The sequence below is a fragment of the Ctenopharyngodon idella genome, chromosome 21 (assembly GCF_019924925.1).
Source record: "Ctenopharyngodon idella isolate HZGC_01 chromosome 21, HZGC01, whole genome shotgun sequence".
Taxonomy (NCBI): Eukaryota; Metazoa; Chordata; class Actinopteri; order Cypriniformes; family Xenocyprididae; genus Ctenopharyngodon; species Ctenopharyngodon idella.
This window is the reverse complement of record NC_067240.1, coordinates 25823813-25845842: the sequence shown is the minus strand read 5'-3', so window position 1 is coordinate 25845842 and position 22030 is coordinate 25823813. Positions and strand designations below refer to the sequence as shown.

The following is a 22030-nucleotide window of genomic DNA, read 5'->3' as shown; positions in this document are numbered from 1 at the left end:
ACTCTAATGAAGAACAGGCATACCATGTGACATTCCAGGAAATAACAGAGGCTTCCAGAGATCGCTATAATCATGGCTATAACATGCAGATAAACACTTTTGAAGATAATAAATACACGATTGCGACAATGTATTGCCTCAGAATTTGCGTCTGAATAGCGCTAGCTCCGTGGGTGTGGCCGCATTAGCGGAAAATGAGCTGACTCATGGACGTCTGACATGTCTCTGTTTTCATACAGATTACATAAACAGAGATGTATTGTTTTCGATTTGACTTACACGATTTAAAACCTGACATTTCAACGTTTCTTTAGACATAAGTCTCATTTTTGTGTCATTAGTATTCACTAAGTTACAGTTAATTTTCTGAGAACTATCAGATTGCACTTTGTTCAGAGGGAGACGACAGATCACGCATCATGTTAGTTTTCTTTATTTTGCAAAAAGCACAATATTTTGTTTTTACTCTGAGTACACAATAAAAGAAGACATTCTATAGTTTCAATTGATATATTACTTATGTCTCTATGACAAAAAATGACGGAGTATTTTAAGTCTGTTTTGCTGCAATGTGAAAAAAATCCTGCAAAACGCGACTCCAGAGTGTTAACAATATTTCACAAATGCCTCAGATTGGTCAGATGACAAACTCTCTCCCATTTACATAATTTTATTTATTCAACAATTATCTTTGATTGTTATTTTACTGTTAATGTGAAATTCCTTAGCTGGTGCCCTGAGGTAAAGGGAGTAAGAGTATATCAAATAGGATCAAAATATGTCATCTTTTAGTTATTTTGCCCAACCCTAATGCACAGGCAAGGCTTTAATTGACTATATGCACAGAGCGTTCTTTAGAACTTCCGCAATAATATAAGCCAGCTGGAAAACTTCCGGTGAAATGTCACTTGCTGGTGTGTTGAGCATCGATAGTGTAATACTTAGTTTATAATCAGAATATAGTCATTTAAATAGCCAGAGATAGTATTAATTTAGTTATTCAAACGTAAGACGACATAAAAAATAAATAAAGACGTAGCCTACCTCAGTGTTCCTCCTCGGCCAAATTCAATTCAACCATCAGTTTTCACACTTTCATGTGAAAAAAAGTATAAAAAATTAAATATTGTGCACTTTAGTTAGATTCATTGAATAAAATGTGAGTTTTCACAAGTGTGGCAAAATCATTAATCTTGCGCTGCACTGACTGACAGCTGCTGTGATTACAAAGGGAGAGCGCAGTGCTCACTTTCTGTGTAATTCATTCACAAGAAAAGTTATTGTTTTTCATGACATTTTGTTTTGACAAAATGTATTTTTAAACCTAGTTATTTCATAATGTTTAATATTAATATTCAAAAGCGAAATTATGTGAAAAACTATTACAGGAAATGCCTAATATATGCACAAATAATTGGTACTCTGCCGCCATCTGCTGGTTATAGTGGTAATTATTGTCTTTTTTATTTTTAAATAAGTGTTTTCTATCAAATGTTGGATTTCCTACATTTTGAAACGTTTGGTTTTACAAATGGGGACAATCTCAGAAGGATGAAAAAATAATGTTTGTGGTCATCACATTAAAAATAACATTTGAAGTGCTGGAAAAAAATGTGTGTGCGTGTGTCTAATTACAGACACGGCATTTCTTAAACGGTCCCAATAGCTTCGTCTTTAGTGCAATCAATAAAACTGGCTTATTGGCAAATTAGGTAAATGTGATAACTGCATTAAAATATGAATACAACATTAAAAAGTCAACCACTGATGGTTTTGTGTCGATGTACAGCAAGTACAGAATGATCAGCTAACAGTTCACCGGAAATGTCCAAGCTGACAACCAGGAAGTAACCGTGCACGTAGTCAATTAGCTGTGGACGCTTCCTGTGCACTTCGTGAGCACTAGAGCATAAGTGCACAGGATTTAGGGATAGAAGAGCTCTCCAAAAGAATGTATTTATCACTTAAGAGCTTTTTTAAACATGTCCTGCTATCAAGGATTCTCGTTACTAACATTCCTTATTATATGCACTTCTGGGATGAAAACACAACAAAATCGCTAATAGAAAAGCCTACAGTAAACCAACATAGATGATTAATTGTCTTAAACTAAAACATCACCTAAAATTTAAAATAATAATTTACTCATACCCATATCATTCCAAAGCCGTATGACTTTCTTTCTTCCATGGACCTCAAAAGGAGAATTTCAGAAGAATCTTCAAACACTTTTTGTAGAACAAAAGTTCAAAGTGACCCTGTCTATTAGGCTCCAAAAAGGAGCTTAAAAAAAAAAAAAAAAAGAATGAAAGCACTATAAAAGTGGTCAAGATATGACTATATTCCAAGGATTCTTAAGCCATTCTCCTTTTTTGTTTCATAGAATGAAGAAAACCATAGAGGTGGATAAATAATAATAGCAAATTCTGACCTTTTAAGGCTTAGTGATGGAGAGTTTAGCCCCACTAATACACACACACATACTTGTATATGTGGTTTACAGGGACTCTCCATAGACGTAATGGTTTTTATACTGTACAAACTGTACATTCTATCCCCCTACACTACCCCTACCCATCACAGAAAACTGTCTGCATTTTTGGAATTTCAAAAAACCACTGTTTAGTATGTTTTTTAAGCCATTTGGTTTACGAGGACACTTGTTAACCATGTTTACGTTGTAATACCCATGTTATTATACACATTTGTGTGTCCTCATAAACCATGTATACAAGAACACACACACAAACACAAAGCATGCAACAACTTTAAAGAAGGGCCAAAAATGATTTCAGTATTAATATATACATTAATGCACTTATCCAACATTTACCCATGACCGACTATATTATTCACTGAGGTGCTTTTAAATGCTTGGCATTTGTCAACACTACTGTGCCGCATCCTGTTAATTCCGTTTGTACAAGAAAATTGGCCACCGGCTGATTTAGCTGTTTTGCCAAGTCGGGCCATTTTTCAAAACACCAATTATCAAGGCCTCGACTCATCGATCAAAGGTCCCTTTTTATACTGAGTGACACAAATGAATTCCAGAGCAGACTCCGCCATATAATGAGAAACGCAACTTTATGTCATTTTTGTTCGGCCTTTTACTGTCCCAATAAAGATAGGTCATGTTTTGAGGACTATGGATGTTTATTGGCATATTGTCTCTCTCTGATGTTATTGCAAAAGGGAGTCAGTGTTTTAATTTTAAAATCATATTTATACCTCATTACATTTGCTTGAGGTGGATCCCTAGAGGCTTGACGTCTGTTTTTGCAACACAGCACAATTATTTTATTGCAGTGTTTGGCAATACAAGGTCTCTATTGCTGGTGTGGGATCAATAGCGCTACCAAATAGTTTCACTGCAGCAACATCTTTCTGGGATTTGCAGCTTTGCATGATTATGCACCTTGTGAACTCTGTTAAACCTTAATAGACTATAAAAAATAAAAAAAAATAAAAAAAATTCAAAATATATTTATAGCTGACATTTTGTGAAGCTATGATAAAAATTACAGTTGAAGGTGCAACGGATGTGTTGAACTGTTAATAACATCTAATGATGACATAAATAGATTTTATCTTAATCTAAAGAAATTTTATTTCTTTAACAGACAGCCTTAGTGAACTTTGTTGGTTACACTACTGGTGATTTTTTGTATGCTCACCAAGGCTGTATTTATTTGATCAAAAGCAGTAATAGTACTTTCTATTTTAATAGATTTTAACATGTAAACATTCCTAGGATGGCAAAGCTGAATTTTCAGCATCCATTTCTTTAGTCTTTAGTGCCACATGATCTTTCTGAAATCATACTAATATGCTGATTATAGGTGCTCAATTATTAATAATGGTTCTTATTATTATAAATGTTGAACAGTTTTTGCTGCTTAATATTTTTGTGGAAACTGTACTAGAAAATCTTTTGTAACATTACTTTTGTAACAAAAGTATTAATTTCCCTTTAAAAATGGCTGCTGAAAATTCAGCTTTGACATCACAGGAATAAATTACATTTTAAAATATATTCAAATAGAAAGCAGTTATTTTAAATTGTAATAATATTTCACAATATTACTGTTTTTACTTATTTATCAAATAAATGCAGCCTTAAAACATTAAAAATATGAATTATTCAAAACCTAGAAGTCTATACTTAGTGTAGGATATTTCTGTGCCACGCTATTGTGTTTCACATTGGAAAATGATCATTCTACACTGAGGATCTATGCTCGCCAAATCTAGATTGCTAAATGTGGACACAACTGCACAATTACCTTTTATATTATAGTTAATTATAACTATGTGGCCCTGACTTTGTGCATAAACACTCATATAGGCAGCTAATGGGTTTGATCAAGTGCCGCCACTCTCGCTGTGAATCATTTTTGACACCCCAACTTTCATTTGCATAATTAAATGCAAATGGATTGAGGTTGCATAATTAAAAATCTGACATGGATCAGTGTTGTGAAATAGCACAGATCAGTGTGGTGGAGAATAACAGACATAGTTCATCAGTGACAGGCCTTAGAAAACACAGCCTGTATAATTGGCTTCACTCTGTTAGGTGAATAACACTGAATGTTGTCTGTCTCGCATTCCTGATTGTAGTGCTTTGTAGTTGACATAGTATGGTTTTTGTTTTTTTTTGTTTTTTGGAGTTAGCCTTATTGTACTAATGCTAAGATGATCAAAAAATACCACTTGGGTTTTCAGACATACTGTAATACTATTTCCAGAAAAACTGAATTCTTCTCACACCCAATATGATGAGCTAATGTGACAACAATCAATGCAGCATACCACAGTTGGAAACTGCAATCTTGTTGGCAAAAGGCTATTTACACTAACTCTGCCTGCCATGGTCTTTTTTACCCTTTCTTTCTTAATTACAAAAAAATCTGGTAACAAGAGCAATGGCTTGCAGAGAAAGGATGGAGGATTTAGCTTTTGACACGACCGGCCCAAGTTTGAATCCGCCTTTTTCCAAACCCATTCTTGGCCCTATTCCCATCTCATATCAGCTCGAAGAGGCATTTATTTTAAATAAAACTGAAGAAAATATTCATAAAACTGGAAATGAATTTGATAATGGGTATTTAATAGGCCTATAATTGAAATTGTATGTGGTGTCCTTGCATTGATTGGACGGGCTGGCACATCGACTGCAACATGGTCATTTTGTTGCTGAGCTCAAAACTGTGGCTCCCTTCCTGCTTCTGCCAACATTTATTGTTGCTTACAGAATGCTACCTTACACTATTTCTTAAAAACAGTGGCCAGTAGTACTATATGGCACAGCATGCAGTAAGCAGTACTCTAGTATTCCATAAACATTGAGCATGTTTACATGCACACCAATACGTTGATAACTCTCAAAAATCGGCTTATTGAATGAACATGTTGTCCCGGTTAACATGAAAACCAATAAACTGGCAATGCAAGTAAACCAAGTTTACAAGAATCAGGTTATTTCCCAGTGGTGACATCAAAATGTAAGTATCCCATTTGTTATGCAGGTTGTTATATTAAATAAAGCATTAAAAACTCTATAGTATTCCAAAATGTCAGCAGAAAACTCTCCTCTCATGCAGTAACGGATGCAGTATTTTGACTGTAGCACTTCTACTTAGGCTGCACAAGATGAAAACACATTTTTATCATTTCTTGGGTCAAGAAAGAATCGGAGTGTGTGATATATTTTCTCTTCCCCTACCGTGAAACACTCACACTGGCTGGATGCACTTATCTGCAATAATAACACTTTTCTGTCACATTCAAAATTGTCAAATTTTGCGACATTGAGACTGCTATTGAACTGAATTGAATCAAATTGAACTGATTTGAGCAGAATAACAACACTATTGTCTTGTGTAGAGCTGCTAACAGCTCAGTTTAACTCATTCACTGATGGACTTTACACAGTTATTGATCTGAACTGAACAAACTCTGAACTGACTTGAGCTGAATAATGGCACTATTTTTTAGAGCTGCTTTACAACAGAATTTAAATGTGTCTGTAACACCTTAAAATACTGATCCTTCATTAATGAATAACTACACAGGAACAAATGAGTAATGCATTATTAACACTCTAGTAACTACTGTTAACTAACAAGAAACTCTGATTAATGAATTAGTAAGTAATAGTGCTCAGTTGAAGGTGGTAGTTCACTATTAACTAATTTTTCATACCTCCCAGAGAACTACTAAGAACTACTATATACAGGTTCATAATTAATGATGCATAATGTATAATTAATTCTAAAGCAAAGGTCATGGTAACCCAATAGTAATGACTGAAGTATTATCAAAGCCTTCAGAAGGAATTACTAATTATTTGGATCAGTATTCTAAAGTGAAAAACATGATAACTCTCTAGTAACTACTGGAGTCATTGTAAACTTGTACAAAAGGTTTTTGTAGTTTTATACAGCAATTTTGTACAGTGGATCTTCACTTTAGAATACTGATCCAAATAAGTAGTAGTTACTTTAGAGTTATATAGTAACTCTTGAGTTATTACTATCCAATACTTTACAAAAACCTCAAAAGCTTACAATGACTCCGGTAGTTACTAGAGAGTTATCATGTTTCTCACTTTAGAATACTGATCCAAATAATTAGTAATTCCTTCTGAAGGATTTGGTAATACTTCAGTCATTACTAGTGAGTTACCATGATCTTCACTTTAGAATTAATTATACATTATGCATTATTCACATTAATTATGAACCTGTATATAGTAGTTCTTAGTAGTTCTCTGTAGTTCTCTGGGAGGTATGAAAAAACAGTAGTTACTGATAGTGAACTACCACCTTCAACTGAGCACTATTACTTACTAATTTCTTAATCAGAGTTTCTTGTTAGTTAATAGTAGTTATTAGAGTATTATTAATGCGTTACTCATTTGTTACTGTGTATTTATTAATTAATGAAGGATCTGTATTCTAAAGTGTTACCAATTTCTCTTATATTTGATGAAGTTTGCATCATCAATTCTCTTATTTTCCTGTTTAATACAGCTGTAAAAAGCACTGGCAGTGACATCAATTTTGTGTTTCGCAAAGTTTGCTGCTTCAGTATTTTTCAGGTTTTTATGGTATGCTGGAAAACAGTGATAAGCATTTCATTAAGTTTTAAAGTCTTTGATTGGCCAAAACATTCAATATGCAAAGAGTCAATATTTACAGTGTCAAACCTTTTTCTTCATACCCTTTGCAATTCACTCTGGCATGCCGGATATCAGCTTCTGAGCCAAATTCTGACTGATGGCGATCCATTCTTGCCTTATTAGTGCTTGGAATTGTTCACAGTTTGTGGGATTCTGCTTGTCCACTCGCTTTTTGAAGATTGACCACAGGTTCTCTATGGGATTAAAATCCGGGGAGTTGCCCGGCCACGGATCCAAAATTTCAATGTAATGATCTCAGAGTCACTTCATTATCACTCTTGCCTTGTGACATGGTGCTTGATCTTGCTGGAAAATACATGGATCATCACCAAATTGCTCCTGGGTTGTTGGGAGAAGTTGCTCTTGCAGGATGTTTTGATACAATTCTTTATTCATGGCAATGCTTTTGGGCAGAATTGTGAGAGAGCTCATTCCCTTGGATGAAAAGCAACCCCACACACGGATGGTCTCAGGATGCTTCACTGTTGGCCCTACACAGGACTCATGGTAGAGTTCACCTTTTGTTCTCCGAAAAATTGATTGTCCCAAAAAGACGGAAGAAGGCTTCATCAGAGAAAATAACTTTGCACCAGTCTTCTGCTGTCCAATCCTTATACTTCCTGCAGAATTTCAGTCTGTCTTTGATGGGTTTTTTTTTACAGAGAAGTGGCTTCTTTGCAGCCCTTCTTGACACCAGTCCGTCGTCCATAGGTCTTCACCTCACTGTGCGTGTAGATGCATCACACTCACCTGCTGCCGATACTGAGCAGCTCTGCACTGATGGTGACACGATTCCGTAGCTGAATCCTCAGGAGTACTTTGTGGAAAAAAATGTATTTACATACAAATACAGTCTTTTGTATTTTGAAAATACGTAAAATTACACGTGAAATTGGCCATTCAGTGAAGTATCACTATTAGCCTATTACTTGTGGTGAACACTTCTAAATAAATCACGTCTAAAACTGTGGGAACTTTTCCTGCTATCTAGCAAAGAGTAGGGATGGGCGATATGATCAAATTCTTATATCACAATATGAGTAATTTTCACAGTAACAATATATATCATGACATGTCTTTTTTTTTCTGGAAATTAGGTTGTTATAATACTAAAATTTTAGATACCAGTGAAATTTCACTATTCATAATACCAGAAAATCTAACACTAGGCTAACTAGTAAAAAGTTATAAAAAAATTATTAAAGACAAGTGTCACATCTGGTCTGTGTTTATTTACAGTTGGACTTTGAGTTGGTTCAAAGACTATAGATATAGAAAGATGGTTCACTCCTATTAGTTTCGAATGGGAGAAACTGCAATGCGCAATTAGGCGGAATACATCCTGCCTTCTAAGTAAAAAAGCCAATTACTGATTGATAAAGTCATTGTGTCACTGCAGCTGCCGATAGAAGCTCCGGTACCCATAGAAACCTGAGACTCGTGCTTAAGACTGCACATGTGCATTGGCTCGTCTACCCTGAAAAATAAGCTTTTTTAAATGCTAGTTGAGCATAAGAAACAACATTTATGGGACAGTTCATGTCAGATTTTGTTGCTGATTTGAAATATGTTATTTAATTGTGAGCTCACCAAGCAGTTTTTGAGATTTCAGGATTCCCCCATTCAAATAGATAGGACTTGGTCTTGAATGCCCGAAATAGCTGCCTGGAGGCGTTGAAAATATGGCCGCTGAGGGAACAGACTTTCCTTGAAAGGGACTTTTGTTGGTTTTGCACTGTTTGCACTGAGGCATTTGTTTCTATGGTGATTTATTGGTTGATTAAGTTGCTACACCTGTTTCTTGTTTTCGTTCATTAGTCTGCCTTTGTATGTAGCCCTGTGTTTGTTCTGTTCATTGTCTGATCTCATCTTTAATAAGTGGTTTTTCTGTTTGCACAGTTTTTGCATCCCAAGTATCCAAGAAGTGTTTAGTCATTAAAGAAACTGCTTGCGATTAGATCCAGCATTTATTTTCGTTTTAGGCTCAACTTCTTGCTGACAACAAGTAAATTAATAACTTTTAATAACTCTTTTTACATTAAGCACATCCAGCTCTTTATTACTCATTTATCCATGTTCCTTTTAATCCATGTGTCAATAACTCCTGCCCACTAAAAGCTGCATGAAAATATTTGCATATGGCGATATATAAATGATATAGAAAAAGTTAAATTAATTTACACTTTATATCATGGCCACAATATAGATCCTCATATCACCCAGCCCTAGCGAGTAATAATGCTTAAATACATTTGACTAGCCAGCTGATAAAACCAACAAATGATTAACTATCAAGACTGACTGACAAACTCTATTCTTCACCTTGCCAGTGCTCTTTTATTCCTTCATGTTAACTGAAGGCAAATCTGAATGATGTTCCAATTTAACCTTAATCAACAAGTAGAATCGACCATGACATCCTGACCTTATCTTATTCCATATTAATGCAGAAAATTTGCTCACCAAATACTAGATGGAGTCGTACGGCTGCAGCTCATGTGCATGAAAGGTGGGGTTGGGGGGCCTGAACTAGTTGATACTGGAAATCAGCAGCCTAATGAAGAGGTTGAAAATACAAAAATACTAAACCTGAATACAAAATACATTTGATTTTCTGTCAAAGGCTTTAAAATACAAAATATAAAATAGTATTTTGTATTTTAAATGCATGTATCTGAAATAATGCCTATCCCTGGTGATACTGTGAAGCTGCTCTGAAACAGTATTTAACTGTAACAATCTTGTATAAAGTGCTATATACAGTAAATAAAGGTGGCTTGACTTGATTTGAGTTGACATAACCATGACTAGACATGTGCATTTCAATAAGTAAATAGAATGTAGGTTAAAGGCCAAAGTATACTTCACTTTTTAAGCGTACGCAAGGATCAGTGTACAGTGCGTATGACACAAATTTCTAGGCTGCACTTGACTAATGATTATTTGCTTTCTATGGATATATTTTTTATGTCTGTGAGGCAAGTTTACATGGAGTTTCCGGGTTTCTTTTTTGGCACACTCAAGTTTACAGAGAGAGACGGCAGAAATCGCACTCTGTTTGCTTTCACTATTTTACAAAAGCACATTTTGTTGTTATTGTGAGTACACACAAATAAAAGTAGACTCTTCACAGATTCAAAAGGTGTATTACTTTATCTGTATGCCCAAAAGTGATGGAGTATTTAAGTGCAAGTGATCGCACTGGCGCCTCCATGTTAGCCGTCATGCAGTAAGCGTGTTACTTTTTAGCTTTCACACTCCGTACAAACACTTGAATAGCCCACATGTTTCTAGGTTAACGTTAAAGCGAGCGGCCAAGTAAAGTTGCTACTACTTACATTTCATATGATAAGCCATATTTGATGTTGATGAATGATAGGCGAGCTTTGTCCTGCCCGATGTGCTGTAATTACCACATAGACCACATAATGATCTGTCACAGACTGCGTGACTTTGCCACTGCCTGTGGACTTTTTTTCCCCTGCGATTAAGCGACTAATGACATTTTGGTTGAATAAGCCTCTTCTGGTCGACTATTAGGGGGCAGCCCTACAAATTTCGTCATCAGAATAGTATGTGCTTACTGAACGCGTACCACCAAATTTTTGTAACCGCGCATACTTTGTACGCGCAGGTCGCACATGCGCATTTCATTTTTTTTGCAGTAATTATTTTATCCACAAGGTGGCAACCATGCCCTTGGGGTATCAATTCACAAGGTAGTCGAAGAAAAACTGCATAAACAGAACAGACCAGAATGTGTGCAAGCTACAGCGACAATGGAGGCCTACACAGACGAGAAATTGTGCGAAGAGTTTAGAAAGTACCCTCATTTGTACAACTCTAGCATGAAAGAATACAAAGATGTTTATATGGGTTGTAACTCATAGAGGTATTGCAATTTGTTGCAATACATCGAACGCCTGTGTTTGCGTACGAGTCAAGTGAAGAATACTTTGCAAGGCTGTGCGTTCAACTGTGCACGTACTCTAGTGTACATGTAATAAAATGAAGTATACTTTCTGCTTTGGGTGTTTACATGCTGAGCAAAATCAGAGTACTAGGCAAAAATCAAGTTGTGTCGATCGATTGATACTTAAGCCGTTTATGACCTTACTCTGATAAAGGAAAACAGGTTAATGCGTTGACCCCATGCATTGTCAGCATATTAAGCGTAATCGGCTTAAGAACGTGCATGTAAACACACTCATAGTCTATGTCACCCTGAAAACAAATGCCTTCAGTCCTCATTTGAACTCTTCTCTTTTTCAGGTGGCCCATCTCGCTGGTCATCTCCACCTTGCGACTGCTGCTGCAAGGGTCACAAAGGTGAAGGCGAAGGTGAGAGTGGAACCTCATTCAACGAGCTCTCCACCTCCAGCTCGGAGAGCCACTCCGAGGCCAGCTCCCCGCAAGGCACCGTCATCCGTGGCCCGGTCAGCCGGCAGACACACGTGCAAACATTGGACAGGCCTCCCAAGAAAGGCCCCGTTCAGCATCTCCTGCAGCAGCAGCAGTCCGAGCATCGCCGCAAGAGCGACCTACTCCGGACGCTCACCGCAAGTTCCCGGGACACCAGCACCTGCAAGAAGCGGCCAGCGAAAGAAAAGTTGACTGTGGAAGAGGAACTAGAGAAGTGCATCCAGGACTTCCGCAAGATCAAGATTCCCGAGCACTTTCCCGAGCGCAAGTACATGTGGCAAGCCGACCTCCTGCGCAAATACCGTCTTTGAGGAACGGCGGTAACCGTTTTCAAACCTTGAGCGCAAGCTACAAAAATGTACGTGTTCACTACTACAACTACTATTGCTAGTACACACCACACTACTACTGCCTCTGACTTTCTTGTCAATGCCGGTCGATAACCCGAGCGACCACTTCATCTGCTTGAATGCTAATTGTTTACTTGTAAACACCTGCATTTTTGTAGAGTTCCAGAGAGACGCAAATGTTTTAGAAAGACACACAGCTACTTGTCTCTTTGGTTTCGGTCTCCCTTGCTGAGCTACACAAATTTGTGTGTAATCGTGTGTTTGTTACAACTGAATTTTTGACCTCGGTATGTTAGTGCCACAGCGATTGAGTTGAGGTGGCCCAGAGGTTGAAAGATGAATGTGTATCCACCTCATAAATAATGCATGTGGTCCCAACTGTGCCCTTTCTAAGAATAGCCACTGCCTTGGCGGATGTGTGAGCGGGTTTCCATTTCAACACTCTGAGAAGCACAGGAGACTATGGAGCCAAATGTGTTTTTCCCTTTTTCGGATTCTCCACGTTCCATTTTCGTACCTCAGCTAAGCTACAATCAGTGGCGGTGAAGACCCCTCCACATACGGTCACAACATAAAAGGGTTGTGAGTGGAAACTCAATAGCATCACATAAAGGCTTTGAAACTGCTGCCTGAAACATATTGATTTAAACATGATATTCCAAATGGGAGTGGATGATGGCTTACTCTTGAGGTCAAAGGTTAAATTCTGAATGTTTGGGAAAACCATTTAACAGGAAAGGAAATACAACATTAGGGATATATTCTGAAAGCAATCACACACCAAACAACACAAACATAGTTTAGGGTTGTGCAATCTTCTTTGGAGAAGACATTTTTGCTGCTGTATTCATTCCATCAATAACAATACTGAGTGAATTTGAGAAATTGATGGCTTTGATAATATGTTCCGGAAGGACTATTAGACATAATGAGACGTATGTATATCTGATGATAATTCAGTGGAAACGTATTGGTGTACGTAATGGTTAATAATGAATACAATCCTTTATAAACATCATGTTTTTAGATACATCAATATCAAGCAGCTTAGATACACAGTATATATCTTTAATTTATATTTAATTCTATTTAAAGTTTAGTTTAATTTAACGTAATTATTTTGCGAGGAATCATAACTTGCTGCTGTTGAATTATATTTATTTTTAAACTAGACTTCAATGTAAGGGGTATAGAGTAATAGCTACAGATTTATAATAATGCCATACATTTATTTTCAAACAAATGATGACAAGGTAGGAAAGGAAAAATTTATCTGCCTCTTTCTTTTTTCTGCTAATTTCCTATATATTATACCTTAACTGCCTGTGATGAACAGCCTTAACCTAAGTTTACCTAAAAAATATTTTTAATGTTATACAATTAATTGTCAAAAATGTGACTGGATGTTATATATATATATATATATATATATATATATATATATATATACACAGTGCTTCCCACAGGTTTGAAATATACTTGCGGTGGTAGCCGGGTGAAAAATCCTCCTATTACCCACGGCACAAAAATGGTCTACTACATGTGACAAACAAATAATGTGTGATTTTAATAGTATTTTTATTTATTGAAATTAATTAATTTACATTTAATTACATACTAATATTTTGCATTATTATGCATTGTAAATTATGCAAAATTACAGCATTTAAATGGTTCTCCTTTTCCTATGTTCTCCTTGCTGTCATATAGTGTCTCTCTCAGTGAATGGGACACAGATTTTACTAGTAAAATTTATATAATGAATAATATATGTGTGTCAAATAATGTTCTTAGTCTTTTCTTCCTGTGGGGGAGACTACAGTAATTTACTATGAATCAAATGGAAATCAAATTAAATACAATTTATTGTGTAACCAAAATACCAATAATGCCCAAAAGAAAAAGAAAAAACTTAGCATGTGACTTTTAATTATAAACAAGCCCGAAATACACCGGGACTCTTATTTTGAAATGTCTACACAATTGCAGGCTGATCCTTCAGATTCTTACAACCGTCTAAAACATTTTATATAAAGGCCATAAAGTAGACAATGTCATAATTCATCAACTTCAGTTCATTAGCAATCGCTTGGCATAAATCTGCGATTGAGAATCACTTTGAAGCAGTCTGAAGCGCTGTTGCGCGAGCTTGTAGAACGCGCAATAGCGCAGCCTTGTGACTTTGCAACATGCAGCGCACGTGGCAATTAGCGGGAGTAAACAGTTCTGACGCACACATAAAGAGCAGGTCGAGGGGAGATTTTCCAATAGTTAATCGATCGCGGATGGTTTCATTATCTTGGGCGTATATATAAGTATAAGAGGATAAAAATAATAAAAGCAAAAATGGGTCTCCAAATATACTTGGGCGGCCGTTAATATACCTGGGCGGCCCGCCAAGTAAAGTCTATGTGTGGGAAGCACTGATATAAATATATATATATATATATATATATATATATATATGCTCAGTACACAAAAGATATAGAAGATATCATTGTAACCTCACTTTGTTAAGTGTGATACACTCCAGATGCAAGTGATGAAATTGATTAAGAACTTTCTTTTCTCAAAGTAGCCTTTTGAATTAGAATATAAATTAAGATTTATTGAGTGCTAATCAAAATGTAGCCTCCAGCATCTCATTCCCATATCATGAAGTCTATTCACCAGAAATATGAAATTAAAGGGGAGAGAGAATAGCATGTATAATAGAATATATATGATTTATTATCTGGGTACTTAAAGGATACAGTAAAGTCATTATTTTATTGCATTGCACAGTTTTCCTGCTCTATTCCAAACACTGTCCATACTGTAAAATATCAGCATTGCAACTCACTTGTAAATAACATGATATTAAAATGTATTTTATATGCATTGCCCTTGTAATCTGTAAAAGATTATTCTTTGACCACTCAAGACAGCTAAATTATAATAAAAGTGTTTGGAATCCATATGAATAGCGATTATATGTCAATATTTATATAATAAATAAATATACGAAGATACAGCAACAGAATAGGAAAAGAGCTCATTGTGGAAGTTAAACTTGAGCTGTTATATGTAACACATGAGCACAACTCAAGCACAAACTCACTGCCATTTTTACCAGGAAGTACCTGGAGATTCAGGTGGCATTCAAGCTGTGCTGCGCAGGCACCGTACATTAATACATTAGATTCTATAATCGGCCATTTCCTCTGAATTTTATATAGGCCTACATCTATCTACAAAACTTGGGAGAGATATAGACAAGGCCTTTGGTGGTAAAAGCAACTAGTATGGTAGCCAGACGGAGAGCCCTTGTGAAAAAGTGTGCTTAATCAATGCGCACTTCTAGAGTACTTTAAATCTTAAAAGTATATAAAAAAAAAATTTACTTGCAGACAATTTAAAAGGCCACTTTCATGTTTCTCTGTTTCTTAACACACTTAAGTACACTTTAAAATGCACTTTGTAATAATAATGCCAAATTAATTTTCATGCTTTAAAGAACACTTTTGTTTGATGTGTTGACTAACACATGTAAAGTACTTGAATATATTTTTAACTGTAGTGTGTTATTTGATAATGCATTTAAAGTTAATATATTTTGTACTGAATTGCAACTTAATCATCACAAATGTGTAATTCCAAATATATTTAAATACATGACATACAAGTTTCAATAGAAAAGACAATAGAAGTAATTATGAAATTACATATAAAGATGTACTTAAGTGGGTCATAAAAGCACTCTTATGTTCAACTATCTGCATTTAATATCAATTAAAACTATAATATATTTTCATTTAATTATAAATAATATGCAATTAATTGTACACAAACATAACATTCAGTTCACACTTAAGTATATTATTTTAAAATATATAATTCCGTAATAAGTACGCTTTTTTAAAAGTATGCTAAAGCGTACTTCTTCACAAGGGAGATCAATATATTATCATTTGATTAGATTGTAAAGTCCGAGATTGAAATTAATGGCATTATGATTATAACTCAGTGAAAATCCAGTGAAATTTTGTGCTTATGTTTAGCCACAGCGAGATAAAGTAAGCGTTAAAAGTTGTCTCATCCATTTAAAGGGGCATTTACACTAGCAGTGGTTTATATTAAACATCAAATATGGACTGTTATTGTGCTGCGTGTAGCATTTGCACATTCATTGTGAACAGAAAAATCACTAGAAACTAGGACTTTTGCACACTACATACAAAAGCAGTGTAAAATCCCCACAAATCCATTACAGTATTCACACTGGCCCAAAAATAATAATAAAAAAAACTTTTTATTAACACAATCTTATGTAATGTAGACTTTTATAAAGCAGCATCTGAAACTTTCAAGTTTTGTCCCATTCCCACCTTCAAAAGCCCCGTAGGAAGAGGTCTATGCTTATTTTTTCAGTCCCAGTTCGGTCTCTATAGGCCGTTTTTTTCCAATTTCCACACACACAACGCTTCAGATCTCCAGTTACAGATTTCTGCATGCTGTTATTAATTATATTTTGCAGGAGCCCAGGAGTCATTTCTTTTTCCCACTTTCCATGCACATATCAGTATCAGTTCAAAACTTGTCCCGCTCCGCACTCTGTTGCTTCAGGTCCTGCGAATCAACCTCTATTCCGTATAACTATATGGATATAAATATGGTCCCCCTCCTCATGTAAAACAGATTTCAAGATGATCAAGCTTGTAAAAGCTCTTAATGGCATCGTCTCATAAACCATTTTATAATTTATGGCCATTATTAGAGTAAATGTTCAATGTAGTAACTCAGAAATGACTTTACTTTTTTGTATAAAGCCGCAGCTATGCAGCAGAAATGCTGTTGGTGTGAAGCAGCACAAGCCTGCTGTCGCTTTGCTCACATGCTGCTTGTGCATGCGGCGTGAAACAGGCCTCAGAGTTAAACCATGGGATGCAGCATCTACTGTTCATTTAAAAATGCCATGCCCATAACACAGGTTTCTTGATTCAGAGATTCATCTCGCATCTCTCAAAGATACAGCTCTCAGCAGTTTCACATCGGCACCTTTTTCAATATTCTGCAATATTCTTGTTACTGTCAAAAAATAATAGGAAAATGGCCAGTATCTTTTGTTCTCTTAAATTATCTTGTTTTCATCAGATTGGATGGGATAGTCTGATTCCCCTTTCTATTTTAAATGAAAAGCTCAAATATTGCTTTTATTATAATCCGCAGCAAGCTGTAGCTTGAGATCAGTGTTATGCTAGTGTTTGACATTTTTATTGATTATTCATAAAGCCATAGCATTTTAGTGCACTTTTTCTGTTTCACAACTACCAATAATTTCAATTTCAACTAAATAAACATTTCCACTAATGAACTGAGCAAAGCCAGGGTCAGAAATTAGCCAAGGGTTAGGGTACAAATACCAGCGAAAGTAATAAAAATGCAACAGATATTCAAAATGTGGTGATACCTTTGTTTGCTGTTATTTAATATTTGATATATTTCATAATATTCTAATATAGGCCTTAGACATAAATGAAGACTATGCTGTTTGATGTACATCTGAAAAATATAAAAAGGTAAAAAAAAAAAATCCTTTAAAAATCCATTCCAGGGTTCCAGTATCCAGGGTTCCAAAAACTCATTCCAATCCATTATCCAGTGATAATGCAAAATAAAAAAAGACACTGTAGCAAGCAGAAAAAATAAAACACCTGCTTATAATGTCACATGGTCTATTTTTTTTTTTTTTTTAATTAATAAGTTTAAATAAAATAAACTGATAGTTTAAATAAAGATGCTACATTCAAAAATCCCAGAAGTGTGTATGTACTTACTATTGAGAATAGAGAATTTTGTTTTTATATTGTAAAAATAAACTATATTATAAAGAAAATATGCATTAAATCTACACTGTAAATATTCTTCAAATTCAAACACGATGAAAAATCTTTTATCATTGTACCCAGCACAGTCTTCAGAACTATTTTACGTTTTGGCAAATTGGTGGCGAATTTGTATGATCTCATTTGTGCATTTCTGTACAATCTTCTTACGCCTTAGACGGATATGTTTAGGGGTGGAGCTACAAAAGCATACTTTTTTTTCTAAAAGTCTAACATTGTACAAATTCATACAAAATCGCCACCTCGTAAAATAGTAAATTTTTTCAGTGAGGTCAGATTGTTGTACCCATTAAAGAATACTGTATATGACATATGTAAAAGGTCTTATTTAATGAATCGTAATGGTGTGTTTTAAAGTTTACGGTAACACTTTACAAAAAGGTCCCATTAGTTAACATTAGTTAATGCATTAAGTAACATTAACTAACAATGAGTAATACATTTGTTATAGTATTTATTAATCTTTGTTAACATTAGTTCATTGTTTGTTCATGTTGAAATATGTGACTTTTGACTTTAATAATGTATTAGTAAATGTTGAAATTAACATAAACTAAGATTAATAAATTTAGTCCATGTTAACTAATGTAGTTAACTAATGTTAACTTATGGACCCTTATTGTAAACTGTTATCAAATTTACTCTGTATTTTCACAAGCACACAGAGGAATGAAAGAGATGTTTAGAATTTTGAATGTTATTGATGTGTCATTATGAACAATGAAAACTGCATCAAAATGCAGGCTCTGTTGACTTTTAGCTCATTGCTTTTATTTGTTCATGAAAATTCAGTGACAATACATGCAAATTTACTAGCTTATTGTTATTTCAAGTCAAACTGAAGCGTGAAAGCAGGTTGCTGAGTCTTAAAACAAAGAAAATCTGATGGTACCAAGCAACTTTTTGAAATAGGCTAGCAAGAAAATGCACTTGGCACATATTTTGTGAGATATTGCGTCTGTTTCCACTCCTTTCAGATGTTGACACACTCATGGCCCGCTCTCCCGCCAGGCAGACCTGTTTAAAATGTTGCCTGGCGTATCAACAGCTACACCCCCCATTGTTTGGTCCTTGTTATGTTTTGTTTTTAACCCACATAAAAATCAACCGCATAAGACTGACAAAACCGTACGTCTGAGAATAAAACCAATAAATGAATGCATTAAAATGCTCATTTGAAAACTTGCAGAGCACACCACAAGAAGGTTGTTTGGTGTCGTTTTGACTTCAAAAAGGTCCAGATGATTGTGCGCATGCCAGTGTATGAAATATTGCAAATGTTTGTCTGTTTGTGATGATGTTAAAACATACCAAAAACACAGGGAAAAAAGGTAAAGCACAAAGTGTGGGTTGTGTCTGCTAATGTTTGCCACAAATGTACTGTATATTGTTATGTATAAAAGAGAGCATCATCTGAGATGTCTTTAGATACAAGCATAGAGGATTTAAAAATGTACAAGTACATTAAATAAAATTCTATAGAAACACTGTTTTGCCTGTGGTGCTGAGATATTAAATGAATGATGTAAAGCATCTGGCTTGGAATTAATACTTTCTGAAAAGTCATATAGCAAAGGATTGGAATTAAAACAATTGAAGGACATAAAGAGAGAGAGAGAGAGAGAGAGAGAGAGAGAGAGGTATGGAATGTGGGTCCAGACAAATTTTGAAGGCTTTAAGTTATTTTTGCACAAATAATATCTATATGTTACATATTTAGACTCCATATGCTGGACATATTTGTTATTGATTTTCTTGGCGTATGATAAAAATTGTTGTTATCCAGTCAGCTTATGGGATTCTGGACTACTGACAGAACATATTGATAGGACATTCATGCAAAGATTTATTTTACCTGAAATATCTTTGTACATTTGAAGATTATAGAATGATAGTGTTTTAAAATATTATTCATGTTATAAAAACATGAAAAATATGAAACATAAAATATAATACTGTTTAAATGTTAAAGGATTAAAGGAAATAATTACCTACTAAATATGTTATTCATTTGGATTATTTATTTATGTAATTAGGGTATTATTCAATATGAATCATTTTATGAATATTTTATTTGTTAAAACTGTTCATAATTTTAATTGTAACCCTGGTTCCCTGAGAAGGGAACGAGACACTGTTCCAGAATGTTGACGCTATGGGAACGCCTCTGCATGACTGCGTCTGAAGCATGTGTGAAATCACTCCAATCTCATTGGTGATACGTCATCCTGTGAAAGCTATGGAGGAAGCTATGAAGGATATCTGTACCAAACAGCATCAGCTTCTGACTGGCTGAAGTAAGTTTCTCTCAGGCATGCCGGAAGTATGGCAAAGTGACATAGCGTCTTGTTCCCTTCTCAGGAAACCAGGGTTAAAGTCGTAACCTTGTCGAGGGAGCTCAACGCTGCTTCAGAATGTTTGCTTCAACGCTGCTTCAAACGCTATTGTTCATACCCACTACGCCATACTGAACTAATGCCTGACCAAGTGTGAATCATACAGAGTGAAAACTTAGGTAACAAGCAGTTGAGATACTGGTGTGGACTCTATATCCAATAAAATCTAATGAAGATATATCTACAAAATCTTATGAAGGTGTGTGGAGAGGCCCAGCCTGCCGCATCACAAACCTCCTGAATGGAAACCCCTGAAAACAATGCCTTGTAGGCAGCCATACTCCTCGTAGAGTGGGCTCTAATGACCAGAAGCGAAGGAAGACCATGCACCTCATAAGTCAAAGAGACAGTCTGCAATCCATTTGCTTATTCTTTGCTTAGATGTAGAGGAACCCCATCTGGGTAAACCAAAGCAGACCACAAATGATCAGATTTATGGCACTGATGAAAGAACGGTGGACATAGAAATAAGTGTCATAACTGGGAAAGCAAGTTATGCATCTTTCTGAAAGGGAGGAGGGCAAAAGGCCTGCAGAAAAATAGAGTGTTCTACAATAGTGGGTACATAATCTAGGATTAAGAAAACCTTTTACCATGCTGGGAGCAAAATGGAGGCAACAGACAGGGCCAGCAGATATCCTCCCCTTTTTAGTGGAGTAATTGCGAGTAAGAACACCATATTAAGAGTCAAAAATTTCTGGGAGCTGACTCAATAGGTTTAAAGGGTGCCACAGACAAACCCTCCAAAACAATGGCCAAATCCCAGGCCAGAACTCTTGAATGACTCTAAGGCCTCAGACGCATAGCACCACATAGGAAACAGGACACTAGAGGATGTCTCCCTAATGAATCACCCCCTAAAGGTGTGTGGTAAGCCACAATGGCCGCCACGGCCTTTAAAGTGGAGGGGGATAGCCCAGAAGAAAAGCAGTCCTAAAGGAACTCCGGCACTGAACCAACTGGGCAGTTAACTGGGTCCAACTGGTGCTCTGCACCATAAGGTGAAGAGTGTCAACTTCAAAGCATACAGTTTCTTCATAGAGGGAGTTCTAGAGTTAAAAATGGTCTCAACAACCTCAGTTGAGAGACCAGAGTTGAAGAGTTGGTCCCCCTCAGGGGCAAACCCACAGTTTCCATATCTCCTGTCAGGGGTGATAAATAGTGTTTGTTTCCTCTGATGCAAACAGGTCCACTTTGCCTGACCGAACCTCCTTCAAATTAACTCGATTCCGGGTGGAGTCTCCATTCCACGGCCTCAGTCCCTGCTTCAACAGGATGTCTGCTCCCTGATTTAGATGCCCAGGGATATAGACTGCCCTCATAGAGAGCAGCTTGCCCTGGGCCCAGATGAGAATTTGGTGCTCCAGTCTGCAACTGCAGACCTCCCCTTGTCATTTATGTATGAGGATAACAATGTGTTGTCTGGGTGGACAAGGACATGGTAGTCTCTGAGATCCATGAAGAAGTATTTCAGTGCTAGAAATACAGCCATCATCTCCAGGTAATTTATGTGCCATGAAAGACGATTACCTCTCCACAGACTCTGAATCGAGCAGCCATCCAGGACCGCATCCCAGCCTGTGAGGGAAGCATCTGTCTTCAGCGTTTTGTGACAACAGGAAGCCACCAGCACAAGACCCTGGGCCAAGAACCAAGGCTTCTTCCACATCATTAGAGTACGAAGGCATCTGCGCATAACCCTGATGATGCCCATATCACTCCTAGAAAATTGGTTCTCGATACTGGAGAAAGTACACTCTTCTAGGAGTTTAGTCTTAACCCCAAGCACCT

At 36.1% G+C, this 22030-nt stretch overlaps 1 protein-coding gene across 1 annotated transcript in view; it reads left to right on the top strand.

The window, feature by feature from the left end:
* Window positions 1-19332, top strand: part of kctd16b (potassium channel tetramerization domain containing 16b) — a 100050-nt gene extending 80718 nt beyond the window's left edge. Inside the window, exon 2 of the mRNA XM_051878538.1 lies at window positions 11459-19332. Within this exon, the coding sequence (XP_051734498.1) occupies window positions 11459-11919 (461 nt within the window). The 3' untranslated portion in view covers window positions 11920-19332. The remainder of the gene's footprint in view (window positions 1-11458) is intronic.
* The last annotated feature ends 2698 nt before the right edge of the window (window positions 19333-22030 follow it).